At 42.0% G+C, this 23,331-nt stretch overlaps 1 protein-coding gene and 2 pseudogenes across 3 annotated transcripts in view; 2 read left to right on the top strand and 1 right to left on the bottom strand.

Annotated features, from left to right (window-relative positions):
• SMOC1 (SPARC related modular calcium binding 1) overlaps nt 1-23,331 on the top strand; it is a 152,050-nt gene that overhangs the window by 65,231 nt on the left and 63,488 nt on the right. For all 3 annotated transcript variants that reach the window (XM_060004325.1, XM_060004324.1, XM_060004323.1), the window contains exons 2-3: nt 686-851; nt 1,983-2,095. In XM_060004325.1, the coding sequence (XP_059860308.1) occupies nt 686-851; nt 1,983-2,095 (279 nt within the window). The remainder of the gene's footprint in view (nt 1-685; nt 852-1,982; nt 2,096-23,331) is intronic.
• On the top strand, nt 4,283-4,382 carry LOC132421266 (U6 spliceosomal RNA; annotated as a pseudogene).
• Nucleotides 18,917-20,484, bottom strand: LOC132419501 (coiled-coil domain-containing protein 115 pseudogene; annotated as a pseudogene).

The following is a 23,331-nucleotide window of genomic DNA, read 5'->3' as shown; positions in this document are numbered from 1 at the left end:
AATGCGTATGAATGTACCAAAGGTGTCTGGGAAGTCCTGCAGTAAAGAAAACTGTTTAACTCCGCATTTCACAATCTGATGATGATGATATATTAAATCAGGAAATTCCTTTCTCAGAGAAAATTGCTTAACTTGTATTCTGCCAGAGAGCAGTGGGCAGAATGGAAAGGTGATAGATTTGGGGGCTCAGTACTACTTTCTAATCAATAAAACTTTCCAAAGATGGAAAGTAGAGATTGCTAGCGAGTTCCTGGTTTGGGGAGGTACCCAAATAGAGCCAAGTGCAGAGACCGTCAGCATGGACCAGGAGACCAACTGTCCCGATGGTGAAAGCTTGGATTTGACCTCTGACCAATCTAGGTTCAAATTCACCACTTAGAGCTGTGTAAAACCCGGCAAGTTACCTCTCTCTAGCCTTCAGTTTCCTTATCTACAAAATAGGTAGTTCCTATTCCATAGGGCTGTGAGGATTAATGAGATCCTGTATGTGAATTACTGAGCACAGGATGCCTTCCTTGGTTAGAGTTTGTGGCTGCTTAGTTTCCTACCACTTCTAGGGCTTAATAACTTTCGGTTTATTCTGGACTTGCTTCCCAAGGGCAGACTAGTATTGTAAGTCATGGACTCATCCTTACTTTTCTTGCAAAAGTAACCTCTGTACCCTTTCGCTTTTTTTCCAACCTAGTTTCTCATAAGCGACCGTGACCCTCAGTGCAACCTCCACTGCTCCAGGACTCAACCCAAACCTATCTGTGCCTCTGACGGCAGGTCCTACGAGTCCATGTGTGAGTACCAGCGAGCCAAGTGCCGAGACCCAACCCTGGGTGTGGTACATCGAGGTAGATGCAAAGGTGAGTGTGCACGTGCCCAGCAGAGGAGAGATACCTGAGCACCATGCTCCCTGCATGGGGCACTCCCCATAGGGAGAGCTCAGAATGAGTCTATATTCATTTCACTTGCCAACCTCTCCCCATGTCCTTTCCACCGGGCAATGTGGGAAGGAGGACTGGCCCAGTGAAAGATGAGTACTTTTCTGGCTTTTAAACACCGCCACCAGGGCTTAGAGAGATGTGCTATTTGGCTAGTGCTTTTATTTTTTATTATTATTATTTTTTTTGTAGAGGTGCTTAAAATGGCAAGACATTGTGGCTGGCTTCTAAATAGGGATTCCACATTGTTGGCCAACAGATGTATTTTGTTTGGTCTGCTCGCATGTTTAAAAATATTTAAAACATTTGAGACAGCATTTAAAAGTTGGGAAATTCAACCTAAAAGTCTGGATATTTGTACTTCCCATAAAAAATTGGAAGCTCTGGTGATGTTACATCTGAGTTCCCTCCTTCAAGGCAAACATGTGGCTGGAGCTGAGTAGTAGCTACGTCCTCCCGTTTTCCAGTTTGCCACAGTCCTCAGCACTCCCTATGGTGTTGCCAAGCTGAATGCCGTTCTTCACACGCCCAGCCCCTTCTCTAATTTATATCACTTTCCTACGCCCTGTAGGTATGTGAGTTTGTGACCCCTGGACTGATCAGAGCTATTATAGGAATTGTGGGAGGCTAAGCCAGCTGCTCTCGAATTCTGATTTCCCAAAGAAAGTGCTTGCAGTTCTTGAACTACAAAACATCTTTGAGACTCCTTGGGCTTGCGTGTTTTTGAATAAACCCAGTGAAAAATAATAGAAGCAGAACATTTTTTTCCCTAGGAGGGCCTGGGGATACTTGGGAGAAAAAGAATAAACAGACCTTCGTATAAGTATGACCACCCCCCACCCAACTTTTCTGAGTACCACTAAGAGGAAGGTGAGGCCACGTGGCACTCACCAGCCCCTGCCCTTGTGCCCTTGGAACAGCCAGCTGGCTGTGTGTGGGCCCCCTGCACGGCAGAGTGCTTTTCCCCCAGCATTTCTAGAACCAGCAGCTGCTTTGTCCACAGCTCCTGTGTGGGATCCAAATGAATCTCAAATGCACTCCTCCCTCTTTTAGACGCTGGCCAGAGCAAGTGTCGCCTGGAGCGGGCTCAGGCCCTCGAGCAAGCCAAGAAGCCCCAGGAGGCGGTGTTTGTCCCGGAGTGCAGCGAGGATGGCTCCTTTACCCAGGTAGGCCTTGGCCACGTCTCTCAGGCCTGGGTCCTGGGCTGAGGCTGGGGGGAAGGGCCTGGGAGCAGGAGGGCCCTGAGAGCCTCGCTTTCTGGAAACAGCTGAGGACTCTCTGACACCCTCCATGTTGCTTTCTGGGGCCGGCCTCCCCCTCCTGGGCCCCATGCCACCCCTTGCCAGCTGGCAGTGGGTCCTGAAAGGCTCATGCAGGTACGAGCCAGGAAACTGGCATTGCTTGGTCCCCATCCTCCCTGCTGGCCGTCTTCATTTTTCTCTTCTGTCAAATGTAGGCTGATTATTTTTTCTTATCCTCGCCAGTTTCCATGGGCAACCCCCGTATTCCCTTCACTGTTTATTACTACCCGTTTTATATGCCCCTCCTTCCCGCCCCCAAACCTCTAACAAAGCTCTGCTCCCTTTGAGTGTAAAGTGTCTGGGGGTTGTGGAGTGTGAGTGCACGTGTGGGTGTGTGGTATCTGTGTGTCTGTGTGTGTGTGTGTGTGTGTGTGTGTGTGTAGGGGGTTGTCTGTGTGTGTGGGTATCTGTGTGTGCGTATGGTGTATGTTGTATGTTGTGTGATATTGTGTGCATGTGTTGTGTGGTTTCTGTGTGTGTGTGAGGGTTGTCTGTGTGTGTGTGTGTGTGTGTGCGGTGTATGTGTGGTATCTGTGCATGTGTGTCTGTGTGTGTGTTGTGTGGTTTCCGTGTGTGGGCGGGGTTGTCTGTGTATGTGAGTGCCTGTGTATGTGTGTGTGGTATATGCGTGTGATGTGTGCTATGTGGTATCTGTGTGTGTGTGTGGTGTCTGCATGTGCGTGCATGTACACTCGTGTGTGCATACACTCAGATTCTAAAATTTCCTTTCAGGCAGTCCTACCTCTGATCCTGTATGATCTGCTGGCTAGAGCTTGTGTAAAAGTAATGCTGGCTATGTTGAAGTTGGCACAGACTGAAACACGGGCAGCATGGGACAAGGGGTGGTAAAGCTTTCAGGCTGCAGGTGGGGACACAGTCTAGGGGTGGAGGTGGCTCTAAGAAAGTGGGGAGGACCACTGGACAAGGGTGGGTCAGCACTTGCTTGGGACGGGCCTGGTGCCCAGACTCCCTCTGTGGAGTGGAGTAGTGTCCAGGGACTACTACCTGAGGGCTGGAAGCAGAGGCCTCAGGACTTACACAGCTTCCCAGTAATCCTGAGTCTTGGGGCAAAGGCTGTAGGCTGGCCTCTGGTCCACTGGGTTTCAGGTTTCATTTCGGGGCTGGGCCCAGGGGATTGCTGATTTCAGACCGAGGGCAGGTGGAAGTGGAAATGGGAGGGGTGGTGAGGTCGGGACTCCGTATTTTTTAAAGTTTCCCCGCTGATTCAAGTGTTCAGCCAGTTAGCCATAAAAAGAAACGAAACTGAGTTATTTGTAGTGAGGTGGATGGACCTAGAGTCTGTCATACAGAGTGAAGTAAGTCAGAAAGAGAAAAACAAATACCGCATGCTAACACATATATATGGAATCTAAAAAAACAGTCATGAAGAACCTAGGGGCAGGATGGGAATAAAGACACAGACCTACTGGAGAATGGACTTGAGGATATGGGGAGGGGGAAGGTGTAAGCTGGCACAAAGTGAGAGAGTGGCATGGACATATATACACTACCAAACGTAAGGTAGATAGCTAGTGGGAAGCAGCCGCATAGCACAGGGAGATCAGCTTGGTGCTTCGTGACCACCTGGAGGGGTGGGATAGGGAGGGTGGGAGGGAGGGAGACGCAAGAGGGAAGAGATATGAAAACGTATGTATATGTATAACTGATTCACTTTGTTATAAAGCAGAAAGTAACACACCATTGTAAAGCAATTCTGCTCCAATAAAGATGTTTAAAAATAACAATAATCCATAAATAAAATTAAAAGACAACCAATAAAGTAGAGTTTTAAAAAAGAAAAAAAAAAAAGTGTTCAGCCAGGATCGAGAACCACAGGGTTAAGCTGACCTTGGCTGCCCGCCCTGTGAGAGGTGCTTTTATTCATTTTCTCACTTAAGTCTCACCACAAGCCTGCCAGGTAGGTGTTAGCGTCCTCATTTACAGAAGATGCAATCACAGCGGGTCGCAGAGTGGCCAGGGAGCTGGGAGTCCAACTCAAGCCCTCAATACTCTTGCTGTTCTCTGAACTGGCAGCTTTAAAGGAGGCTCTGAGTGCTCGCTTCGGCAGCACGTGTACTAAAATCGGAACGATACAGAGAAGACGAGCATGGCCAGGGGTGACACGCAAATTCGTGAAGCGTCCCATGTTTTATCGTGACTCCACCCCGTCTCAAAATTCTCCCAGAAATGTGACTCTTTAATGTGTAGCTATCATAATAAATAAAATAAACGTATGGTGCAAAATTTTAGATGAAATGTATAAAAATATTAAAATTCATATCTATATAAAAAACAAATATGTACTAAAATTCCATTCTGAGAGGTTTAATCAAGTTCTCTCCTTTAACTTGAATATTATACTGGTTTGTTTCTTTTCTATAGAAATAAAAATGCCTATTAAAAAAAAACAAAGGAGGCTCTGAGGTGGAGACTGGAGGAAGGCAGTCTAGTGCGGTGGTTAGCACACTGCTCCTGGAGCTAGATGGCCTGGGCATGCATGCACGCACCACCTCAGGCGCGTCGCTGAACTTCCCTGGGTCACAGTACCCTTATGTGAAAAATGGAGACTGTGATCTCCATTATCGTCCTATGTGGTAATAATTATTATTATATTATATGTGTTACATGTTACTATTATTATTACTATTATTGAGTATTACTGTAGCTTACCTCATAGGGTTGTGATGAGGATTAAATGAGTTAACACATGTAAAATCTTTGGAACACATAAATGCTATATGGGTATCTGTCATTATCATCATCATTATCCCCATCTCTACTCTGGTTCTACTGCTCAAATCTTCCCAAGATGTTACAGATGATGTCACCTAAGGAAAAGAAAGTCTTTTGTCGAACCTTCCCCCCCATCAATTCTTTATCATTTTTTCTAGTGAAAAGAGTGCAGGTGATCTTTGTGCTGAGAATTCATGTATGCGGGAGAAAATCAAACCCCTCACAGCTGAGTTTGGGGCTGAGACGGGGGTAATAAGGAGGAGGCGGAATCCTTTTTTTCCCCTTTCTCTAGACCTATGTAATTCTGAGTGTGTTACTTATGAGAACGGTTGACCCCTGCCCCCTTGGTTCTGAAGCGTTTGCTGCCTCGTGACAGACAGCCGCTGGCCAGCTTTTGTTTCGGTGAGGCCAGGCTGGACCAGGTGGTGTTTGCCGGGGAGGGGAACTTCCAGATTAGTCCAGGCAGAATTGCTAAGTGAGGGGGCCCCTGAAGTGCAGCAAAGGGTGGATAGACAGTCAAGAGCCCCCTCATTTGTTTGACACGCTAAGCACTGCCATGTGTCTGCAGGCTCGAGGCTGGATCACCCCGGTGGGCAGCCAGGAAGCCAGACAGCTGGTCAGTCCCCGTTACAGGGATTGAAATGGATGTGCCTTTCCCCTTGATCAAAGACACTGCAATAACTTCACAAAATGAGTGTGCCTCTTTGAGTGTGCTTCAGTTGTACTGACAGGCTGCCAAAAGGCTAGGAGAAAAAAAATGCTTTTCTCCCTCCTCCAGCCTCCACTGTCTCTTAGCTGGACTTCTTTGTTTTTGTTTCTTTTTTAAGACCAAAACCCAGAGAGCAGATACATTGTTTTAATATTGTTTAGAATATTGACATGCATGCATCCTGGTGTTAATAACATATTTTAGTCCTGTGAATTATTACTCAGTAACATGTTCTTGAAGTTTACGGAGGGAGTGAGAGCACCCTAATGGGACTGGGTTTGTCTGGCATGGGACACAGCTTGGGACCACATGACTGGGTTGCCTTTAATGGGGTTCATGTGGGATGCAATGGTCTCTGTTCTCTAATTTGTTTCCCCTTGACAGCTTCCCTCGATACCCCCCAGCCCAACTCACACAGCAGAGTGGTAAACATTACATTAGGTTTTTAAAAACCTTGATATCTAGTCCACATCTCAGACCATTAAGTCAAATTCTGGGAGAGGCACCCAGACATGGTTATTATTTCAAGCTCCCAGGTGATGCCAGGGTTCGGTCCAAGTTGTGAATGACCTGCTGTTGTAAGGGCTTCATCACTCCTGTTCTTGGTTGTGTCACTGGAATGTGGAGTTAAGGCTTTTTGCTGACCTGTTGAGTAAGGTTGGGAGCTACTGCTTTTGTCCTTTGGTGTGGTCCTATCTGTTTTCCCTTCTGGGTATCAGGAATGTAACTCCTGACATCTGGTCTACCGAGTCCTCTGCCAAGCTGTTTTCTGCTGCCCAATATGCTGAACTGAAGTCAGAGCCGTAGTAGCGATTTCAGCAGTGAAGGGTATGGGATCACCACCACCAGGATGTTGGCTAGAGCTTGTCAAGCTTATGCAGCACTGAATAATAATGATGGCAACTCTTTATCGAGTGCTATTTGGTACCAGGCACTGAGTTTTACACCCATTAATCTTTACTAGGACCTTTTGAGGTAGTTATTAATACCCTTATTTATACTGGAAAACTGAGTTTCAGAGGGGTTGAATAACATGTTCAAGGTCACTAAGGATTTGTGCCTAATTTCAAGGCCTGTGCTCTTGACTTTTTTATGCTACAGAAGTGTCCTTGATGCATATGTAATTCATTTTCATTACCATTGTTATTCCAGAAGTCCCCTCTCTGATGCTGTTGACCAATCAATCAAGCAGACATTAAAAAAAAAACTCCTTTTGCTTATGGAAATTTTCAAACATACAAAAAAGTAGAAATAATAGTATAATGAACTCCATGTACCTACCTGTCACCCAGATTCAACAATGATTAACATGTGGCTGATTCTGTTTCATCTTTACCCTATTTTCATCTCCCACCCCACACTGGATTGCTTCAAAGCAGGTCCCAGACACAATATTTTTTCATCTCAGACATTTTGGAGCTCTGCTACGTTCTGGGTTGTGAGCTAGTTGGCTATGGTGGAGTCAAGAAATGTCACGGTCTGTGCCTTCAAGGAGCTTACATGCAGAAAAGATATGAGAACATGTTGAAGTAGCTAGTTAGTATACAAGACCCTAAATGTACAACGGGGTATATTTCAAATGCCCACTTACAGGTCAGTAATTTGGAATTCTGAGTGATTTTATTGCTGAGAAAATATATACAAATTAAAAATTTCTGAACATAAAAAATGCCTTAAACAAAGCAAAAAGGCAAATGACGTATTTTAGCCTTAATGACAAAAGGCTAATATTAGACAAAAAACTCTTACAAACCAGGAAGAAAAAGATCTTAGTAGAAAATTGGGCAAGAGATATCAATAAGCAGGTCACACAATAATAACAAATAGACAATAAGTGACTATGAATGATATTTTCCTTAGTAATTAAAGAAATACAAATAAAAATAACGATGTGTCATTTTGCTTACCAAATTGTTCACACTTGGAAAAGAGATAGTAATATTCAGGCCTGGGTGAAGGGAAAAGGCTACCTCCACACTGTACTTGAAAAGGTAAATTGGCACTGACATCTTATGAGATAATTTTCCAATATGGGTCAAAAGTCCTTAATTGTGCCCACATCTTGAGCCTGAAATTTCACTTCTAGGAATATATTCTAAAGAAATAATTAAAGATACGTGCAAATATTTAGCCACAAGGATTTCCATCTAAGTTCTGCTTATAGTTGCAAAAATTTGGAAGCAATCTAAGTATCCACAATAGAGAAGCACTTAAACAAGTTACGGCATAGCCATACTTTGCAGCTAGTAGAGTGACGTGTTGTGGATGCTTATTTTACATAGTGTGTGTATATATGTATATTAGAGACTTAATCAAATAATCAAAAGAGAAATATTTTCATTTTTTTCTAAATAGAAAAGCTATATACACTTTGTAAAAAAAATTCCGACAATACAGATGTACGTAGGTAGAAAGGTAAAGTCAGTGATTTCATCTCTTTGAAGTAGTAACAATTAAGTCTATAACCCACTAGTTTTTTTTTTTCTTTGTGTACTTATCATTATTTAGGACAAAAATGATAAAATGTCATATATCGTTTTCTAATGCTTTCTTATACTAATTATATTGTGGACTTATTTCCAGGTTAATTACACATAACTCGACCTCATTTTTTTTAATGGCTGCATTATATTCCATTGTATGAATGTACCATGAATTCTGGAAATTTGGGGGTTAAATTTATGGAAGTTGAATAGGGGGTCAAAAGGACATGCACTTTTTAAGGCATTTGATACATACTCCCAAATTGCCTTCTAGTGTTGAGCAATAATGTGGCCGATTAGCGGTTGTTACCAAATACATTCCCAGTCCATTTTAATTTTTTTGTGTAGATGGATTGTAGTTCTAATAATACTGTACAATATAAAACACCATTCATAATGTCACTGCTACATGAAAAAATGTACTATGTTTCCCACTTTGAGCCCCATGTTCCAGAAACAGCCTTTCTTGATATAGCTCTGTTTGGCACCCACGCTTTCCCCATTTTTCCTCATTCTTTTTTTTTTTTTTAAACATCTTTATTGGAGTATAATTGCTTTACAGTGGTATGTTAGTTTCTGCTTTATAACAAAGTGAATCATTTATACATATACATATGTTTCCATATCTCTTCCCTCTTGCGTCTCCCTCCCTCCCACCCTCCCTATCCCACTCCTCCAGGCGGTCACAAAGCACCGAGCTGATTTCCCTGTGCTATGCGGCTGCTTCCCACTAGCTATCTACCTTACGTTTGGTAGTGTATATATGTCCATGCCTCTCTCTCGCTTTGTCACAGCTTACCCTTCCCCCTCCCTGTATCCTCAAGTCCATTCTCTAGTAGGTCTGTGTCTTTATTCCTGTCTTACCCCTAGGTTCTTCATGACATTTATTTTTTTCTTTCCATATATATGTGTTAATATACGGTATTTGTCTTTCTCTTTCTGACTTACTTCACTCTGTATGACAGACTCTAGGTCTATCCACCTCATTACAAATAGCTCAATTTCGTTTCTTTTTATGGCTGAGTAATATTCCATTGTATATATGCGCCACATCTTCTTTATCCATTCATCCGATGATGGACACTTAGGTTGTTTCCATCTCTGGGCTATTGTAAATAGAGCTGCAATGAACATTTTGGTACATGACTCTTTTTGAATTATGGTTTTCTCAGGGTATATGCCCAGTAGTGGAATTGCTGGGTCATATGGTAGTTCTATTTGTAGTATTTTAAGGAACCTCCATACTGTTCTCCATAGTGGCTGTACCAATTCACATTCCCACCAGCAGTGCAAGAGTGTTCCCTTTTCTCCACACCCTCTCCAGCATTTATTGTTTCTAGATTTTTTGACGATGGCCATTCTGACTGGTGTGAGATGATATCTCATTGTAGGTTTGATTTGCATTTCTCTAATGATTAATGATGTTGAGCATTCTTTCATGTGTTTGTTGGCAGTCTGTATATCTTCTTTGGAGAAATGTCTATTTAGGTCTTCTGCCCATTTTTGGATTGGGTTGTTTTTTTGATATTGAGCTGCATGAGCTGCTTATAAATTTTGGAGATTAATCCTTTGTCAGTTGCTTCATTTGCAAATATTTTCTCCCATTCTGAGGGTTGTCTTTTGGTCTTGTTTATGGTTTCCTTTGCTGTGCAAAAGTTTTGAAGTTTCATTAGGTCCCATTTGTTTATTTTTGTTTTTATTTCCATTTCTGTAGGAGGTGGGTCCAAAAGGATCTTGCTGTGATTTATGTCATAGAGTGTTCTGCCTATGTTTTCCTCTAAGAGTTTGATAGTTTCTGGCCTTACATTTAGGTCATTAATCCATTTTGAGCTTATTTTTGTGTATGGTGTTAGGGAGTGATCTAATCTCATACTTTTACATGTAACTGTCCAGTGTTCCCAGCACCACTTATTGAAGAGGCTGTCCTTTCTCTACTGTACATTCCTGCCTCCTTTATCAAAGATAAGGTGACCATGTGTGCGTGGGTTTAGCTCTGGGCTTTCTATCCTGTTCCATTGATCTATATTTCTGTTTTTGTGCCAGTACCATACTGTCTTGATTACTGTAGCTTTGTAGTATAGTCTAAAGTCAGGGAGCATGATTCCTCCAGCTCCGTTTTTCATTCTCAAGATTGCTTTGGCTATTCGGGGTCTGATCATCTCAATAGATGCAGAGAAAGCTTTCGACAAAATTCAACACCCATTTATGATAAAAACCCTGCAGAAAGTAGGCATAGAGGGAACTTTCCTCAACATAATAAAGGCCATATATGACAGACCCACAGCCAACATCGTTCTCAATGGTGAAAAACTGAAACCATTTCCACTAAGATCAGGAACAAGACAAGGCTGCCCACTCTCACCAATCTTATTCAACATAGTTTTGGAATTTTAGCCACAGCAATCAGAGAAGAAAAGGAAATAAAAGGAATACAAATCGGAAAAGAAGAAGTAAAGCTGTCACTGTTTGCAGATGACATGATACTATACATAGAGAATCCTAAAGATGCTACTAGAAAACTACTAGAGCTAATCAATGAATTTGGTAAAGTAGCAGCAGGATACAAAATTAATGCACAGAAATCTCTGGCATTTCTATACACTAATGATGAAAAATCTGAAAGTGAAATCAAGAAAACACTCCCATTTACCATTGTAACAGAAAGAATAAAATATCTAGGAATAAACCTACCTAAGGAGACAAAAGACCTGTATGCAGAAAATTATAAGACACTGATGAAAGAAATTAAAGATGATACAAATAGATGGAGAGATATGCCATGTTCTTGGGTTGGAAGAATGAACATTGTGAAAATGACTATACTACCCAAAGCAATCTACAGATTCAATGCAATCCCTGTCAAACTACCACTGGCATTTTTCACAGAACTAGAACAAAAAATTTCACAATTTGTATGGAAACACAGTTTTCCTCATTCTAATCACTCTTCCCCACACCAACACACATGTATATACGCTTTTTCATTTCCTGAGGTCTTTTTTTTTTTTTTTTTTTGCCATAGGGATCTGGGGAGCTGTATTTTCTTTATTTTCTTCTTGATGTTGCTTTGTTCAGAAGTTGGAAGTGCAAAGAGAAAGTTCTGTGGTTTTTTTGGCAAAGACAGTGGGTCCCCCTCGTCAGCATTTTTATAGCTCTTACCATTGCATTTTCTAAAACCTGGGGAACTGCAGCTTGTTTCCTAAGTACTGGTGCCTGAGCTGTGAAGCAGGTCTTGAGGTTCCTTTTTAGCACCTCCTCTCCCCACCCCCATAGTACAGAATTGCACGTCCTGAAATCACCCCCGCGGGCTGAGTTGTGTGACTAGCTTGCCTTGGAAACACCTGGGTTTACCATCTGGGTCTCCCTCTTCCAGGTTCTCAGCAAGTACTGAAGGTAGGGATGTTTTTCATCAATAGTGAACCTTTCTGACCTCAGCTGATGAAACGTTGGTAGGCTGGAGCGCTGAGCATCGTCTTAGGGGAAAGGATTTGTCCCATCTTTGTTGAGTCCAAGGGCTACGTCTTTTTGTCATGTGGAACTATCTTACCTAGAGCAATAGTGTGGATGTCTCTTCAGACAGTGCAGAGGGCTCTCTAGGTAAAGTACTAAGAGCCTGGCTGCATCCGTAGCTGGAATGTTCTGAGCTTCTCCAGTCATAACCAGTTCCTTTGGATGTCTCCAAACACAGCCAGTTCTGTATGTCTTAGTGGACTGTGCCAACTTTTTTTTTTCTTTTTTTCAAAGGAGTCACACTGTTAAATATTTAAGTCCATCCTTTATGTACAGATGGCATAATGGCCAAGAGACCCACTGTTGGGTCAGCTGTTGCTTTTCTTTGTCCTTTTCTGTTAAAGGACAATTTGAACATCTACTGTGCCCAGGGCATCTTACTACTTGTTTTACATGTGTTTTTCATTGAATTGCTTTTGTTCCAAACAACCAGATGTTGCGTATGATAATTTACATGAAAATGCCCATAACACAGCACATACTTGCTGTTCAGCAAGTGTTAGTTTTCTTCCTCTTTGGTCTCATTTTGCTCAACCGTAAAATGGGAGAGCTAGTTGGGCTCTTCCAGAGGTCGGCAAACGGGGGCCTGTGGGCTGGCCACCTGGTTTTGTTATTTAAAATAGCAACTCTATTAAGATAGAATTCACGTGCCATAAAATGTATTCCTTTAAATGTATGATTCAGTGGTTTTTAGTGTATTTACAGAGTTGTGTAACCATCACCACTGTCTAATGACAGAATATTTTCATCACCCAAGAACAAATCCTTGTACCCACTGGGGGTCATATGAAAGTAAATGTTTAATTTTGTAAATGAGGGCAGGGACAGGGCCTGATGCCTCCACGTGCAGGGAGGACCTGTCTCTAAGTGACTCGTCTGATCTCTCACACATGGTGAGAGCCACCACTGTCAACTTTTCAGTGAGAGAACTGGCACCCCCTGGGTCACCCACAGGTGCAGAGGAGGGCAAGATGAGTGTGGATGGAGCTCCAACACTGTATCCATTGTGTTCTGTGGTGACTTGCCTACCCCAACCACTGCTCCAATGGCCTATGGCCACTGAGCATCTTCTCTCAGATTGGCTGGCATCATTTGCTTTGGAGCAAGTTGCAGGGTCTGGGTGCTCCCAGCTGAGCACCGGACCTCTGCATAGCCCCTGGTGAGTCTGTCCCTACAGTCTATTGTGGAAATGAAAGGAGCAAGCTCTGGGTCGTATCTGCAGCTGCTCTTCTGCAGAGGGTTGTACTTGGGAGGGAGGGAGGGAAGGATGGAGGCCTGCTTCTCTGGCCTTCCTGCTGCTTATGGAAAAGGGGAGACTCAGTGAAGGATGTTTCAATCACCCTCTCTGCTGTTCTTTTCTTTTTCAGGTAATAAAACCACCACCTGTATAGCTCTTACTATGTGCAAAGGTGTTTTATAAGTGGCTGACACACATTAACTTATTCAATCCTACTATGACCTATGAGTAGACACTATTATATTCTTATTTTATAGCTAAGGGATCTGAGCCACAGAGAAGTTGAGTAGCTTGCCCGGGGTCATGCAGCTTGCAAGTGGCAGAGTCAGGATTCAAACCCAAGCAGCCTGGCACCAGGGTTCTTGGTCCTAACCACTACTCTGTACTGCCTCTTAAAGGAGATTGCCATAAAGGAGATTGCCAACTTTCATAATGATATTGCCAAACTGGAGCATATCCAGGAGGATAACTAAGGTGAGAAGGTTAGGAAATTATGTCACATGAGGAATATTCAAAGGAGACAGAGGTTGGTTTCAAGATAAGAAGAACCAAAGGGTGAATGGGAAAGAGGTGACCACAGGGCTGCATGAGAGTTGTTTCAAACTTTGTCATTGGATGACAATAGCTTTTTCTTGAACAGTCCCACAGAGCCAACCCAGGATCACTGAGTAAAATATTTGATGACTCAGATTCTGACTCAAACTACAAAACTATTTTCAAGAGGAGGAAACCATAGATGGACTATTTTACTCAAACAGAACTTAACTTTCCATCCCAGGAAGAGGACAGGCAGGACTGAATGGGCATCCAGCAGGGCTGCTGTGGGGCAACGGGGTTAAACTGATGACCTCTGGGAACAACCTCCACACTTTTTAGAGTTTATGTTATGAGACTAATGTTCAATCCGGTGGTTAGGCACATAGTAGGCCCACAGCAAACACTTATTCGGGAACCTTTTCAGGCAGAGCCATGAAAACACACACATTCAGGGCTATTGCCACTCCGCTATGGATGCATATGACACGCTAGGAGGTGACCCTGCAGGTCAGTCAACTAAACTCTTCTCAAAAATGAACAGGATCAGAATTTTTTTTTCCCTGTCAAAGTAGGGAAAAGTAAAAGGAACATGGAAGGGAGGTATGAAGGCAGAAAATTTTAACTAAAAGTGAAGTCAGATATGGGAAACAAGAAAGAGCCCCCACTCCTGTAGGCCACTTTTGTCCCACCACTGGCCAGATTGTCACAGTTCTGATGTGAACAAAGCTCCTACACAAGAGGGACTTTTTAATTGGATATATTTTTAAACATCTTTATTGGAGTATAATTGCTTTACAATGGCGTGTTAGTTTCTGCTGTATAACAAAGTGAATCAGCTATACATATACACGTATCCCCATGTCTCCTCCCTCTTGCGACTCCCTCCCACCCTCCCTATCCCACCCCTCTAGGTGGACACAAAGCACCGAGCTGATCTCCCTGTGCTATGCGGCTGCTTCCCACTAGCTATCTATTTTACGTTTGGTAGTGTATATATGCCACTCTCTCACTTTGTCCCAGCTTACCCTTCCCCCTCCCCATATCCTCAAGTCCATTGTCTAGTAGGTCTGTGTCTTTATTCCTGTCTTACCCCTAGGTTCTTCATGACATTTTTTTTCTTAGATTCCATATATATGTATTAGCATATGGTATTTGTTTTTCTCCTTCTGACTTACTTCACGCTGTATGACAGACTCTAGGTCTATCCACCTCACTACAAATAACTCAATTTCATTTCTTTTTATGGCCGAGTAACATTCCATTGTATATATGTGCCACATGTTCTTTATCCATTCATCTGTTGATGGACACTTAGGTTGCTTCCATGTCCTGGCTATTGTAAATAGAGCTGCAATGAACATTTTGGTACATGACCCTTTTTGAATTATGGTTTTCTCAGTGTATATGCCCAGTAGTGGGAATGCTGGGTCGTATGGTAGTTCTATTTGTAGTTTTTTAAGGAACCTCCATACTGTTCTCCATAGTGGCTGTATCAATTTACATTCCCACCAGCAGTGCAAGAGTGTTCCGTTTTCTGCACACCCTCTCCAGCATTTATTATTTGTAGATTTTTTTGATGATGGCCCTTCTGACTGGTGTGAAATGATATCTCACTGTAGGTTTGTTTGCATTTCTCTAATGATTAATGATGTTGAGCATTCTTTCATGTGTTTGTTGGCAATCTGTATATCTTCTTTGGAGAAATGTCTATGTAGGTCTTCTACCCATTTTTGGATTGGGTTATTTGTTTTTTTGATATTGAGCTGCCTGAGCTGCTTGTAAATTTTGGAGATTTATCCTTTGTCAGTTGCTTCGTTTGCAAATATTTTCTCCCATTCTGAGGGTTGTCCTTTCGTCTTGTTTATGGTTTCCTTTGCTGTGCAAAAGCTTTTAAGTTTCATTAGGTCCCATTTGTTTATTTTTGTTTCCATTTCTGTAGGAGGTTGGTCAAAAAGGATCTTGCTGTGATTTATATCATAGAGTGTTCTGCCTATGTTTTCCTCTAAGAGTTTTATGGTGTCTGGCCTTACATTTAGGTCTTTAATCCATTTTGAGCTTATTTTTGTGTATGGTGTTAGGGAGTGTTCTAATTTCATTCTTTTACATGTAGCTGTCCAACTTTCCCAGCACCACTTATTGAAGAGGCTGTCTTTTCTCCATTGTATATTCTTGCCTCCTTTATCAAAGATAAAGTGACTATATGTGTGTGGGTTTATATCTGGGCTTCCTGTCCTCTTCCGTTGATATATATTTATGTTTTTGTGCCAAGTACCATACTGTCTTGATTACTTTAGCTTTGTAGTATAATCTGAAGTCAGGGAGCATGAATCCTCTAGCTCCGTTTTTCTTTCTCAGTATTGCTTTGGCTATTTGGGGTCTTTTGTGTTTCCATACAAATTGTGAAATTTTTTATTCTAGTTCTGTGAAATATGCCATTGGTAGTTTGATAGGGATTGCATTGAATCTGTAGATTGCTTTGGGTAGTATAGTCATTTTCACAATGTTCATTCTTTCAGCCCAAGAACATGGTATATCTCTCCATCTATTTGTATCATCTTTAATTTCTTTCATCAGTTTCTTATAATTTTCTGCATACAGGTCTTTTGTCTTCTTAGGTAGGTTTATTCCTAGGTATTTTATTCTTTTTGTTGCAGTGGTAAATGGGAGTGTTTCCTTAATTTCACTTTCAGATTTTTCATAATTAGTGTATAGAAATGCAAGAAATTTCTGTGCATTAATTTTGTATCCTGCTACCTTACCAAATTCATTCATTAGCTGTAGTAGTTTTCTGGTAACATCTTTAGGATTCTCTGTGTATAGTATCATGTCATCTGTAAACAGTGACAGCTTTACTTTTTCTTTTCTGATTTGGATTCGTTTTATTTCTTTTTCTTCTCTGATTGCTGTGGCTAAAACCTCCAACACTATGGTGAATAATAGTAGTGAGAGTGGGCAACCTTGTCTTGTTCCTGATCTTAGTGGAAATGGTTTCAGTTTTTCAGCATTGAGTATGATGTTGGCTGTGTGTTTGTCATATATGGCCTTTATTATGTTGAGATAAGTTCCCTCTATGCCTACTTTCTGGAAGGTTTTTATCATAAATGGGTGTTGAATTTTGTTGAAAGCTTTCTCTGCATCTATTGAGATGATCATATGGTTTTTATCCTTCAATTTGTTAATATGGTGTATCACACTGATTGATTTGCATATATTGCAGAATCCCTGCATTCCTGGGATAAACCCCACTTGATCATGGTGTATGATCCTTTTAATGTGCTGTTGGATTCTGTTTGCTAGTGTTTTGTTGAGGATTTTTGCATCATGTTCATCAGTGATATTGGCCTGTAGTTTTCTTTCTTTGTGACATCTTTGTCTGGTTTTGGCATCAGGGTGATGGTGGCCTCATAGAATGAGTTTGGGGGTGTTCCTCCCTCTGCTCTATTTTGGAAGAGTTTGAGAAGGATAGGTGTTAGCTCTTCTCTAGATGTTTGATAGAATTCACCTGTGAAGCCATCTGGTCCTGGACTTTTGTTTGTTGGAGGATTTTTAATCACAGTTTCAATTTCAGTGCTTGTGATTGGTGTGTTTATATTTTCTATTTCTTCCTGGTTCAATCTTGGAAGGTTGTGCATTTCTAAGGATTTGTCCATTCCTTCCCGGTTGTCCATTTTATTGGCATATTGTTGCTTGTAGTAATCTCTCATGATCCTTTGTATTTCTGCAGTGTCAGTTGTTACTTCTCCTTTTTCATTTCTAATTCTATTGATTTGAATCTTCTCCCTTTTTCTCTTGATGAGTCTGGCTAATGGTTTATCAATTTTTTTGTATCTTTTCAAAGAATCAGGTTTTAGTTTTAGTGATCTTTGCTATCGTTTCCTTCACTTGGTTTTCATTTATTTCTGATCTGATCTTTATGATTTCTTTCCTTCTGCTAACTTTGGTGTTTCTTTGTTCTTCTTTCTCTAATTGCTTTAGGTGTAAGGGTAGGTTGTTTATTTGAGATGTTTCTTGTTTCTTAACGTACGATTGTATTGCTATAAACTTCCCTCTTAGAACTGCTCTTTTTGCATCCCATAAGTTTTGGATCATTGTGTTTTGATTGTCATTTGTTTCTAGGTATTTTTTGATTTCCTCTTTGATTTCTTCAGTGATCTCTTGGTTATTTAGTAGTGTATTGTTTAGTCTCCATGTGTTTGTATTTTTTTTACAGATTTTTTCCTGTAATTGATATCTAGTCTCATAGCAATATCTAGTCTCATAGCATTGTGGTCAGAAAAGATACTTGATACGATTTCAATTTTCTTAAATTTACCAAGGCTTGATTTGTGACCCAGGATATGATCTATCCTGGAGAATGTTCCATGAATGAGCACTTGAGAATGTTCCTGGAGAACGTTCCAAGAATGAGCACTTGAGAAGAAAGTGTATTCTGTTGTTTTTGGATGGAATGTCCTATAAATATCAATTAAGTCTATCTTGTTTAATGTATCATTTAAAGCTTGTGTTTCCTTATTTATTTTCATTTTGGATGATCTGTCCATGGGTGAAAGTGTGGTGTTAAAGTCCCCTACTATGATTGTGTTACTGTCGATTTCCCCTTTTATGGCTGTTAGTATTTGCCTTATGTATTGAGGCGCTCCTATGTTGGGTGCATTAATATTTACAATTGTTATATCTTCTTCTTGGATTGATCCCTTGATCATTATGTAGTGTTCTTCTTTATCTCTTGTAATAGTCTTTGTTTTAAAATCTATTTTGTCTGATACAAGAATGGCTACTCCAGCATTATTTTGATTTCCATTTGCATGGACTATCTTTTTCCATCCCCTCACTTTCAGTTTGTATGTGTCCTGAGGTGTGAGGTGGGTCTCTTGTAGACAGCATACATACGGGTCTTATTTTTGTATCCATTCAGCCAGTCTAAGTCTTTTGATTGGAGCATTTAATCCACTTACATTCAAGGTAGTTATCGATATGTATGTTCCTATTACCATTTTGCTAATTGTTTTGGGATTGTTATTGTAGGTCTTCTCCTTCTCTTGTGTTTCCTGCCTAGAGAAGTTCCTTTAGCATTTGTTGTAAAGCTGGTTTGGTGGTGCTGAATTTTCTTAGCTTTTGCTTGTCTGTAAAGGTTTTAATTTCTCTGTCGAATCTGAATGAGGTTCTTACTGGGTAGTGTAATCTTGGTTGTAGGTTTTTCCCTTTCATCACTTTAAATATGTCCTGCCACTGCCTTTTGGCTTGTAGAGTTTCTGCTGAAAGATTAGCTGTTAACCTTATGGGGATTCCCTTGTGTGTTATTTGTTGTTTTTCCCTTGCTGCTTTTAATATGTTTTCTTTGTATTTAATTTTTGATAGTTTGATTAATATGTGTCTTGGTTTGTTTCTCCTTGGATTTATCCTGTATGGGACTCTCTGCGCTTCCTAGACTTGATTGACCATTTCCTTTCCCATATTAGGGAAGTTTTCAACTATAATCTCTTCAAATATTTTCTCAGTCCCTTTCTCTTTCTCTTCTTCTTCTGGTACCCCTATAATTCAAATGTTGGTGTGTTTAATGCTGTCCTAGAGGTCTCTGAGACTGTCTTCAATTCTTTTCATTCTTTTTTGTTGTTGTTTTTTGCCATTTAATATAATGTGTTTTATTTATTTTATTTTATAATAAAAAGTTTGGTTTTTATTTTTAAACCACCATAAGCAAAGTTAAAAGACAAACTGGGAAAAACAATGTACATCTCGTATTATGAACAGAAAACTAACATCCACCAAATGTAACAATTAGCTCCTAGAAACTGCTAAAATTATCAAGAAGCCAGTAGGAAAATGAATTGCCACAGAGTTCCTGGCCCTTCAACAAATTAAAAGACTCACTCTTGGAAAGATAATGGCAGGTTTTATAAACCTGAATGGTCTCTTGAAAGATTTCTCTTGAAAATCTAGGTCCGATCCTTTTTACTTTCTGGCTTAAAACCTGCCAAGTGCTGCCCATCTACTCAGGTGTGTGTGTGTGTGTGTTTTATCGATGAGTTATCATTCTGTCCTGATCTGTTAGCTGTGTATGGTTTTTTCTTCCATCAAAATCACTTGTAAGGATATAGTGAAACTGAAGCACCTACCTCTTGTCCTTCCCTGCCACTAGCTGTGCAATATTTCATCCTTTAATGAAAAACCGCAGCTGATTTATGCATCAGGTTGTTACAGTTGTTCAGTGATATGAACTAACCTAACACGTTTGTGCCTGCCTGACATGAATACGTCCTGAGACAACACAACTCTAGAAGTGGTTTCATAATAGTGAAACCTTTCAACATTACAAACTTTCAACATTACTCACTTTGCCTCTTCAAACTTCCCCACCTAACAAAGTTGGAATCATGCAGACCAGAGAAGTATTAAGGAGGGAGGAACAGCTGGGGTGGGGGGCAATCTGTGAAGGAAGAAGGCCTGAGATAATGCAGCCACATCAAAGAACAGCTGTGCTCATTGCCTTGCTTCTGTGGTGGCAGGTCAGGGAGCCCCAGGCTCCACTGCTTGAGTTTCTCCTGCAGCCCCTGGAGCTGGCTTCGACCCCAGTCGATGCGGATCTGAAGGCTGGCCATGTCTGCAGCCAGCTGCAGACCCTCCCAGAAGCTGGCTTGAGCTTGCTATAGACTGTGAGGAGCCAGGATTCTAAACCAGTTCAGAGGGTCCTGGGGAGCTGGGGAGCGGTCTGGCTCTGGGGTCCTCGTGAGGCCCTTGTGCCTGTGCAGAACTGCCTTGTGGGGTCCCACGTCCTCTGGAGTCTGGGTGCTGGCTCTCACATTCAGAACCTCTGGAGTCCGTCCTGGGCCTCGCTGGTGCAGACATGGACCTGGGGCTCCATGTGGGAGGCATACTGCAGAGGCCCTACCGACTTGGCACCCATGGTGCAGTGAGCTTTGGAGAGTGAGAGCCAGCCCTCCACCTGGGCATTCAGTGCCACCCGCTTTGCCTCCAGTTCCTCCAGGTCCCTGATCAGCTGCAGTAGAAGCGAGTCCAGCTTGGCTCACAGATACCGCGCCACCATGGGCTCTGCACACATTCCTCTTTTCATTCTTTTTTCTTTATTCTGCTCTGTGGTAGTTATTTCCACTATTTTATCTTCCAGGTCACTTATCTGTTCTTCTGCCTCAGTTATTCTTCTATTAATTCCTTCTAGAGAATTTTTAATTTCATTTATTGTGTTGTTCATCATTTTTTGTTTCCTCTTTAGTTCTTCTAGGTCCTTATTAAACGTTTCTTGTTTTTTCTCCATTCTATTTCCAAGATTTTGGATCATCTTGACTATCATTACTCTGAATTCTTTTTCAGGTAGACTGCCTATTTCCCCCTCATTTGTTTGGTCTGATGGGTTTTACCTTGCTCCTTCATCTGCTGTGTGTTTCTGTCTTTGTATTTTGCTTAACTTAATATGTTTGGGGTCTCCTTTTCACAGGCTGCAGGTTCGTAGTTCCCATTGTTTTTGGTGTCTGCCCCCAGTGGGTAAGGTTGGTTCAGTGGGTTGTGCAGGCTTCCTGATGGAGGGGACTAGTGCCTGTGTTCTGGTGGATGAGGCTGGATTTTGTCTTTCTGGTGGGCAGGACCGAGTCCAGTGGTGTGTTTTGGGGTGTCTGTGAACTTACTATGATTTTAGGCAGCCTCTCTGCTAATGCGTGGGGGTTGTGTTCCTGTCTTGCTAGTTGTTTGGCATAGGGTGTCCAGCACTATAGCCTGCTGGTTGTTGAGTCAAGCTGGGTCTTAGTGTTGAGATGGAGATCTCTGGGAAAGCTTTTGCCATTTGATATTACATGCAGCTGGGAGGTCTCTGGTGGACCAATGTCCTGATCTTGGCTCTCCCACCTCAGAGGCTCAGGCCTGACACCCAGCCGGAGCACCAAGGCTCTGTCAGCCACACGGCTCAGAAGAAAAGGGAGAAAAAGAAAAAATAAATACATAAATAAAATAAAGTTATTAAAATAAAAAAATTATTATTAAAAATTAAAAAGTAATACAAAAAAAAAAAAGAAGAAAGAAAGAAGAAAACAATTAAACCAAAAAACCAATCCACCAATAATAACAAGCGCTAAAAACTATACTGAAAAAAAAAGGAAGCTGCCGTTTCTTGGTGGCTGCAGCAGCAGCCTTAGCATTTCATGCCCGTCTCTGGGGTCTTTGCTGATAGCCACAGCTCGCGCTCGTCTTTGGAGCTTTTTAGGTGGTGCTCTGAATCCCCTCTCCTCGTGAACCACAAAACAAGGGTCTCTTGCCTCTTAGGCAGTTCCAGACTTTTTCCTCGACTCCCTCCCAGCTAGCTGTGGTGCACTAGCCCCCTTCAGGCTGTGTTCACGCAGCCAACCCCAGTCCTCTCCCTGGGATCCGGCCGAAGCCCGAGCCTCAGCTCCCAGCCCCGACCTGTCCCGGCGGGTGAGCAGACAAGCCTCTTGGGCTGGTGAGTGCTGGCCGGCACCGATCCTCTGTGCGGGAATCTCTCCGCTTTGCCCTCTGCACCCCTGTTGCTGTGCTCTCCTCCGCGGCTCCGAGGCTCCCCGCCTCCGCCACCCGCAGTCTCCACCCGCGAAGGAGCTTCCTAGTGTGTGGAAACCTTTCCTCCTTCACAGCTCCCTCCCAGAGGTGCAGGTCCCGTCCCTATTCTTCTGTCTCTGTTTATTCTTTTTTCTTTTGCCCTACCCAGGTACGTGGGGGAGTTTCTTGCCTTTTGGGAAGTCTGAGGTCTTCTGCCAGCATTCAGTAGGTGTTCTGTAGGAGTTGTTCCACGTGTAGATGTATTTCTGATGTATTTGTGAGGAGGAAGGTGATCTTCACATCTTACTCCTCCGCCATCTTGAGGGTACCCCCATTGGATATTTTTAAAAAGTAAAAACGTATTTGATATCTTCCCCCTGAAATGGAAATAGAAGTGAATGAACAAGAGGTGTCATATTTGCTGTTTACAAAACCTGGGGCATTTTAGGCACCAAATCGGAGGGCAGAAGTCAAGAAAGTAAAGTTTTTTGTGTCTCTGAAGCCCTAACACTAAGATTTTAAAAAATACCTTTATGTGTGTGGTGGAGGGGATGGTGTTCGCACTTTTTGGAAAATACAAAAAATGTTTTTCATCATGTATTTGGAAAAATGGTCCTAACACTGACAATTAGGTACCAGTTCATAAATTTCCACCTTACTCAACCAGCGAAAGTTCAACTTAGGGCACAGTTGTAAAATCACAGAACTTTTGGGTCACAGGGGACCTCAGATGTATCTGGTTCATCTCCTTCCTCTCCCTGACCCACCACATCCAGGGACAATCTCTCACCAAGCAGTCCTCTATCTTCTGCTTGATTGCCACCAAAGACAGGAAACTTATTACCACCAATGACAACATAATGCATTTTGGGACAATTTAGTTGGAAATTCCTTCCCTACATTGACTTGAAAGTTGTAATTTCCAACAGCTGACCCCCATTCTAGCTAAGGAACTTACAGATTCCATAGAAATCACACTTCCCACAGAAAGATCTGAAGACAGACACCATTATGTCCTTGTGAAATCCTGTCTTATAGCCAACAAATATTTCTTTTCACCCTGGCAAAGATCTTTAGTTCTATAGCTCATTCCCATATCACAGGGTTTTATGTCTCTCTTTCCTCCTGGCCTCTTTCCTCTTAATTCAGTTTGCTAAGGTGCCCCTTATAGAGTGTCCTTCCCCAAACTGGACACAGTATTTCAGACGCGGTCATAAACAGCTTGGGGAAGAATGGGATTATCTCTTGTTCTAAACACACTACTGCTTGACTAATATCACGTTGGCAACCACATTACACCATCGACTCATAAAAACCATAGTCAACAAGGACTCCCACATTTAGGAGGATTTGAAATTGAGGGATTATCTTC

This window comes from Delphinus delphis, chromosome 2 (assembly GCF_949987515.2).
Source record: "Delphinus delphis chromosome 2, mDelDel1.2, whole genome shotgun sequence".
NCBI classification, from domain to species: Eukaryota; Metazoa; Chordata; class Mammalia; order Artiodactyla; family Delphinidae; genus Delphinus; species Delphinus delphis.
Note: the sequence above shows the minus strand (reverse complement) of the source record. Positions and strands in the feature narration are given on the sequence as shown.